Raw genomic sequence first — 7,758 nt, forward strand, 5'->3', positions numbered from 1 at the left:
CTCCCCTCTGGCAACCATCAGTTTGTTCTCTACAGTTAAGAGTCTGTTTCTTGGTTTGTCTCTCTCATTTTTTTTTTCCTTTGCTCATCTGTGTCTTAAATTCCACGTGAGTGAAATCATATGGTATTTGTCTTCCTCTGATTTCAGTTAGCATTATACTCTCTAGCTCTACCTATGTTTTTGCAAATGGCAAGATTCCATTCTTTTTATGGCTGAATAATATTCTATTATATATTCATTTATATATGTATGTGTATGTATCTTACATCTATCAATGGACATTTCGGCTATTTCCATAGTATGACTACTGTAAACAATGATACAATTTTATTTCTATATACTAGCATTCAACAATTAAAAACGAAAATTTGCATGACTTCCATAATCAGTGTACCAAATTATGAAATATTTAGAGTAAAATTTAGCAATATGTGTACATGACCTATAGACTTAAAACTACAAAACACTACTGAGAAAAATCAAAGACAACTAAATGAAACACATGCCATGTTAATGAATTAGAAAATCAATATTGACAAAGTGTCAATTCTCCCCCAAATTGATCTATAGATTCCACACAATCACAATAAAAATCCCAACAAGCTTTCTTAAAGAATTGATTCTAAAATTTGTAAGGAAAAAAATAAATAAATAAATAAAATTAAAAAAAATAAAATTTGTAAGGAAATGAAATAGACCAAAGCTAAAACAATTTTGGAAAACAATAAAATCAAAATATATTACACTACCTGATTTTAAGATTTACTATAAAGCTACAGCAATAAAGACAGTATTTCATGTGCAATAGGATAGACATAGAGATAAATGAAACAAAATAGAGCTCAGAAACTAACCTATGTACATATAATTTTTTAATTTTTTAAAAATATTTTGTTTATTTAGAGAGAAAGAATGAGAGAGAGAGAGAGAGAGAGAGAGCGTGCGAGCGTGCGCAAGCACAGGCAGGGTGAGGGGCAGAGAGAGAAGCAGACTCCTTGCTGAGCAGGGAGCCCAATGTGGGCCTCCAGGATCACAGCCTGAGCCAAAGGCAGATGTCTAACCAACTGAGCTACCCAGGCACTCCCAATTTTTCAATTTTTGACAAAAGTGGCAAGACAATTCAATGGAGAAAGTGTAATCTGTTCAACAGATGATACTGAAATAAGTCATATCCATAAGGGGGAATAAAATGAACCCCGGCCTCTACCAGTAAGCATATGAAAAGATCCTAATGTTAACAGTCATCACAAAAATCCAAATCAAAGCCACAAGGAAATACCACTACATACTCACTAGAATGGCTAAAATTAAAAAAGACACAATACCAAGTGTGGGTGTGGATGTAGGACAAATGGAATGCTCATATATTGCTGGTGAGAATAAAAACTAGTACAACTTTGCAAAAACACTTAGGTAGTTTATTATAAGACTAAACATATACTTATCATGTGACCCAACAATTCCACTCATAAGTATTTACAAAAAAAAAAAAAAGAAAAGAAAAAAGAGAAAGAAAACCTCTCTCTTCACAATACATGTATTTATAGTAATCCCAAACTAGAACCAATCACGTGGGGGAACAGACTCGAAGGTGACTTTCAGGATCCCCAGCTCCTAGTATCCATGCCCTGAGTGGTCCCATTGGCATGAATGGCCCCTGTGACTCGCTTCTAGCCAACAGGGCATGGATGGCAAAGGTGGCAGGAAGCATGTAATTAACATGTGTTTGGTTACACTAGTAAGACTCCCCTACTGGCTTTGAGGAAGCCAAGTGACCATGTCAGGAAGACCCCTGTGCCAAAAAACTGAGGGTGGCCCCTGGCTGACTGCCAGTAACAAAGTGAGGTACTCAATCTGCAGGCCATAAGGAACTAAATGCTGCCAACAGCCATATGTGCTAAGAAGCAGATCCTTCCCCAGTCAAGATCCACATGAGATCACAGCCCCAGCAAATACCTTGATGTCTTGCCTTGTGAGGCTCTGCTAAACTGTGTTCTGACTCACGAAAACTGAAACAAAGAATGTGTGCTTTTTTTGGTAATCTATATAAATCTATTGTAATACTGTTATGCAGTAAGAGATGATTAACAGAATCCAAATGTCTATAAACTGGTGAACAGATGAACAAATTGTGACATACCTATACAAGAGAATATTACACACTAATAAAAAGTAATGAATTACTGACACAACAATGTAAGTTAATGTAAGTTCCTCAAATGTTACTCTGAGCAAAAGAACTGAGACACAAGGGGCACCTGGGGGGCTCAAGGGTTGAGCCTCTGCCTTCTGCTCAGGTCCTGATCTCAGGATCGTGGGCTCGAGTCTCGCATCGGGCTCCCCGCAGGGAGCCTCCTTCTCCCTCTGCCTGTGTGTCTGCCTCTTTCTGTTTGTCTCTCATGAATAATAAATAAAATCTTAAAAAAAAAAAAAAAGAGAGAGAGACACAAAAGAATGCATACATTATGAATTCATTCAAAAGGACTAAAATCACTGCCGAACGTAATCAATAGTGATAGCACTTCAGATTTCCTGAGGCCAAAGGCCAGTACTTACTGGGACACAGCATAAGGGAACATGTAGGAATACCAGAATTGTTTTGATCTTGATTGTGGTAGTGGCTACACAGGTATATACATTTGTCAAAACTCATTAAATTGACCACAACACACCTACTAGAATTCCACAGTAAAAGTTTTGGCCATAAGGATTCTGTCACTCAATAAGCTATTAAATTAATCTATGGATTATGAATAATGGATATAGTCAGACTAGGGGCAAACTTTAAGGGGTTTGGACAGTGACAGGAAGGACACCAGGGAGGCTTCTGAGGTCCTTGTAATGTTTGATTTCATAATGTAAGTACTGGTTACATATGTATGTTCACACTGAAAATTCACCAAGCTAGATACAGGGCTTATGTGCTTTCTATGTATATGTTAAACTTCAGTAAAAAAAAAAAAAAAAAAGAAAGAAAAAAGAAAGAAAAGAAATAGAAATTTAAAGACTAGGGGATCATTCTAGATTAAAGCGTACTAAGAGAAAAATCAATGCAATCCCTATTTCTTGATTGGATTTGGAGTTTTCTTAATAGGGAGAATCTGAATGTGGACTGTATTATTAAACATTTTATCGATATTAAATTTCTTGTGTGATAATGGTATTATGGTTACATTAGACAATAATCTCACTCTTATGACAAGGTGAAGTATTCTAGGATGGAATACCATGATGTCTGTAACTCACTCTCAAATCCTTAAAAAAAAATACATGTAAAGAGACAGAAATAAAGCAAACTCAGCAAAATGTAAACACTGTATCTCAAAGTTCTTATGGGAGTTTTACAAGAGTTCCCTCTGTTACTCCTTCAACATTTCTACAGGTTGGAAATTTTTCAAAATAAAAAAAAAGTTGAGGGGGAAAATACCTCATTTGAACTACTATTACTCAAGAGTTCGGCAGACTTCCAAACCTGTGCATAGATTCTTCAAGAAGGAAACTAACACTCACTGAGCACTTAGTGTGCAGCAGGTGTTCTTTACATTCATGATTTCAGTCAACCCTCAGAACAATGCTTCAGGGTAATCGTTTATTTTACAAAGGGAAAAATAGGTCAGAGAGGTGGAGTGGCAAGTGAGTGCTGGAGTTCAAAGTCTGTCGAAACACAAGGCCATGCTCTTCTACTCCTTACTGTCTCCACTGGGTTCTTCTCCATTCCCTGCTTCTGTGTTTTCTCAATCCCAAATGTAGTCTATCCAGGGAATCTCAACGGACCTGAAATCTATATTCTGTAATACGTTCCATATTCAATAACCACTAAACAATCAGACTGAATCATGCTTCTGCTCTTCTGGTGGAGAAGTGCAGAAACAGGATAACAGCTCCCACTCCTATGGGCCATACCACGAACAGACTAGAAGGGCCTCTCCTAAGAGATCAACCATGCAAACTAGAGTAACATGGGGGAAACAAAACAAGGATGAGAAGCAATAAATATGATTTCTAAGTCCAAGAGAATGTCTTGAAAAAAGACCAAAAAGATCAGCATTATGAAAAAAGCAAGTGTGTCACCATCTGAGAGTCACAAAGGACAGCTAGGATAAACACCAGCATTTGGGGTATTCCTTTAAATTGGAAAGAAATTGTTCCAGAACAAAGAAAAGAACAGCTTTAGTGAGCTGGTAGTCAACATGTGAAAAATGATATCCTAAAACATTATAATAAGGCTTGAGAAAGATTTCTCTCATTGGCGAGTGAAAATCCAGAGTTTAATGAATGCAATAATAACATCACAGCATGACAAGCACTATTCCAAAATAAGTTAATTTGGGGACACCTGGGTGGCTCAGTTGCTTAAGTGTCTGACTCTTGGTTTTGGCTCAAGTCATGATCTCTGGTCTGGGGTTGAAGCCCCCGGCTGGCTCCACACTCAGCAGAGAAGTCGGCTTGAGACCCTCTCTCTCTCTCCTCTTCCCTCTGCTCCTGCCCTGCTTGCACACACGGGTGCACACATTCTCTCTCTCAAATAAATCTTTAAAAGGTTTAAATAAGTTAAGTTATTTACTCCTCAGAGAAACCCTCTAAGACAGGCACCAGAATTATTCCTAGTGTGCAGATGGAGAAACTAAAGCCAAAGAAAGCTGTAAGCAGCGAGGCTAGGATCCTAAGCCGGCAGGACAGTGCCCGGGCCCATGCCGCTGTTCTCCACGGCCTCTCAAAGGAAAAAAGGGTTGACCGTCACCCTGTGTCTTTCAGAACGAGAGACCGAGGCCACAAGGCCGACCGACGGAGGCATTCTGTGAAATAAACACTGACTCGGTCCCGAAGGTAAAATGTGTTATTTCTTGCAAACCAGGTTTACGGGAATTTGCAAGTAATCCTTTCCATTCCACTCTGCTTTGACTGCAGAACCAGGGAAGCCGAGTGGATCAGGATCTGACAGTGAAACGGCAAGCGAGTCCTGCGGGAGCTGGTTCCTGGTCAGTGTGCACCTGCGGCTTAGTGCTAGACACGGACAGGATCCGGCATGGAGGGATCTAATGGCCCGCACCCGGCCAGCGTCCTGGGGCAACCCCGGTTCCAGCAGCTCTGGACAGGAGGGCGAAGGACAGGCAGAGCCGACACGCAAACAGGTGCGGGCCAAAGCCCCGCAAAGGGCCTGGGAGCCGCTGCACACCTACCGGGGGCACAATCTCCTGAACCAAGGGGCCCTCGGGCACTAGGACGGCTGCAGGTGGCGGGCTGTTGGGGGCCTTCCCCGCGCTGGCGACCTAAGGCCCTGGAGCAGTCGGGGCTGACGGCCGCGGTCCGAGCGGTGGGCGATCCTAGCACGCGGTGGTCGGCAGAACCGGGGTTCCGGGGGCCCCGCGGCGCGAGGCGGGAGGGGGCCCGGCCGCCCCGGGATCCCAGACCGCCCGGGGCTCCCGCCGCTCCGACCCACACGTCGTCTCCGAGTCGCTCGCCGTAGCAGAAGCTGGTCTGGGGGCAGGTGCTGTCCGCGCCGGGCCTGCGGCAACCCCACCGCCGGGGACGCGGAGGGAGCGGCTTCAGGCAGCGCCCCCCAGAGACGAAGGAGGGAGCTGGAGCGGGAGGGGCGGGGTCGGGGTCGGGTCGGGGTCAGGGTCGGGTCCGCGTCGGGGTCGGACCGGGGTCCGGGGTCGGGGCGGGGGCAGGGGCGGGGTCGCGTCGGGGTCGGGGCGGGGGCGGGTCGGGGTCCGGCGTCGGGGTCGGGTCAGGGTCGAGTCGGAGTCGGGGTCGGGTCGGGGTCGAGTTGGGGTCGAGTCGGGGTCGGCGTCGGGGTCGCGATCGGGGTGGGGTCGGGTCGGCGTCAGGGGCGGGGTCGGCGTCGGGGTCGGGTTGGGGTCGGGGTCGCGGTCCGGCCTCCGGCTCCCCTGCCCGCGCCGCCCCGCCCGCGGATCCCGTCCCGGAGGCCCCGCACCGCGACCTGCTGGGGCCCGGCTGCGGCAGGAGCCCCGGGCCCGCGAAGCGTGGGGCCGACCCCGCGGCTGACGGGCGGGAGCGGGCGGCTCTGCAGGCGGCGGCCCCCCCCGCGCCCCGAGGCCCACGGCCCCTCGCGGCCGCCCCCGGGCAGAACCCCGCCGCCGCGGCCGCCTGCGCCCCGAGGGTCCCGCCGCCTCCCGGCCGAGCGCAGGCGGCACCGACCCGCGCGGGGCCGCCGGGGGCGGGGCCGGGGGCCTGAGGTCGCGGCCGCGGGGCGGGGAGGCTCGGGGCGCCGCGGCAGCGGCGGCGGGGCAGCCCTCTCCCCTCACCTGGCTCGGCGGCTCTGCCTGCTCCGAGGACGCCATCTTCCTGAGGCCTGGCTAATCCATCGCCGCTGGGCGAGCGCCTCCCAGGAGCCCCCACGCGCTCGCCCGCCCAGACCAGAGCAGCCGGCACCGAGCAGTCGATGAGGGCGCCTGCGGGAGCCTCGCCCGCGAGCAGGGCGCGCTCGCACGTCCGGGTCACTCCGCGTGTGCCCTCGGGCCCCGCTGCCGGCAGCATCCTGAGCCCGTCCTCGCTGCTTCATTCTCTCTGCATTACGTCGCGGTCCAGCCCCACGGTGCCTCGGGCACAGGCATGGACTCGCTAGGCCTCGCACGAATGAACGAATGGGAAGGAACGTGGAAATTAGTCAAGAAGTGGCCCGGCTCGGTATGGTTTGCGGAGAGCCTAGGCGGATGCTCAGCCAACCGCAGCGTCTGAGGAGCCCGCCCGCGGCTTGCACGCCTCCGGGGGACGCTGAACGGGGCTTTCCGCGGAGGAGACCCTTCTCGTCCTCTAGAGTCATCGAGTTGTTAGGGTTTAGGCCGAGTGTGCGGTCGCACATAAAGATGGCACGTGTTACACAGTGGGTCAGTCCGTATTGCGGTGTTTTGATGGATTATGGAGTATTCAAAAGGGCTGCCTCAAGGAATAGTTCTCCCTACAAAGACTGTTGTTTTGTGTTTCTTGGTGTGTTTTTGTTTTTAAGATTTTATTTATTCATTCATGAGAGACAGAGAGGTAGAGACACAGGCAGAGGGAGAAGCAGGCTCCACGCCGGGAGGCCAAGGTAAGGCTGAATCCCAGGACCCCGGGGTCATGACCTGAGTCAAAGGCACGCCCAACCACCGAGCCCCCCAGGTGCCCCCAACACTGTTTTAAATGCTTGCCCTTATCTTATGAGATAATACCTTATTTTCTTATAAACAAAGTATGGAAAAGACTGAATGAATATGGCCTATTTCTCATTTACACAATAGGCCTCCCCTTTTAAGCGACGAACTTTTTAAAATTTTTTACTATTATTTTAATATTAAACGTTTTTCAGAGGGGGTAAGTACTAGTATTAGAAGAAAGAGGAATATGGGCAGCCCGGGTGGCTCAGCGGTTTAGTGCCAACATTCGGCCCAGGGCGTGACCCTGGAGACCTGGGATCCAGTCCTGCGTCAAGCTCCCTGCAGGGAGCCTGCTTCTCCCTCTGCCTGCGTCTCTGTCTCTGTGTCTCTCATGGATAAATAAATAAAAATTTAAAAAATAAAGAGGAATTTATTGCCAAGCAGCAGCTGGACAACGTCAAACAGTGATGTCGTTCGAATCTTTCCCTTTCCTCTCTGATTTCTTTGAGACCTGAATGTTTAATCTGGTTATGTAAGTGTTTTGCTCCAGGATCCCAACCCAATTTGCACAGATAAAGCTGGTGATCCAACTGGTGGAAACGTATGAGTATCTTACGCTTCTCTGTTAAATTTTCAACAGGACTGAAAACTACGGTCATCA

The 7,758-nt window shown here is 48.1% G+C and overlaps 1 protein-coding gene across 3 annotated transcripts in view; it reads right to left on the reverse strand.

Moving 5' to 3' along the window:
• PEX14 (peroxisomal biogenesis factor 14) overlaps positions 1–6,541 on the reverse strand; it is a 139,571-nt gene extending 133,030 nt beyond the window's left edge. The window contains exon 1 of one of the 3 annotated variants that reach the window (XM_041765958.1): positions 6,270–6,541. In XM_041765958.1, the coding sequence (XP_041621892.1) occupies positions 6,270–6,526 (257 nt within the window). In that variant the 5' untranslated portion in view covers positions 6,527–6,541. Of the gene's footprint in view, positions 1–5,180; positions 5,556–6,269 lie in introns of those variants that run through there. The other 2 variants (XM_041765960.1, XM_041765959.1) reach the window with 2 other exon arrangements.
• Between the last annotated feature and the right edge of the window lie 1,217 nt (positions 6,542–7,758).

Source organism: Vulpes lagopus, chromosome 8 (genome assembly GCF_018345385.1).
Source record: "Vulpes lagopus strain Blue_001 chromosome 8, ASM1834538v1, whole genome shotgun sequence".
Taxonomy (NCBI): Eukaryota; Metazoa; Chordata; class Mammalia; order Carnivora; family Canidae; genus Vulpes; species Vulpes lagopus.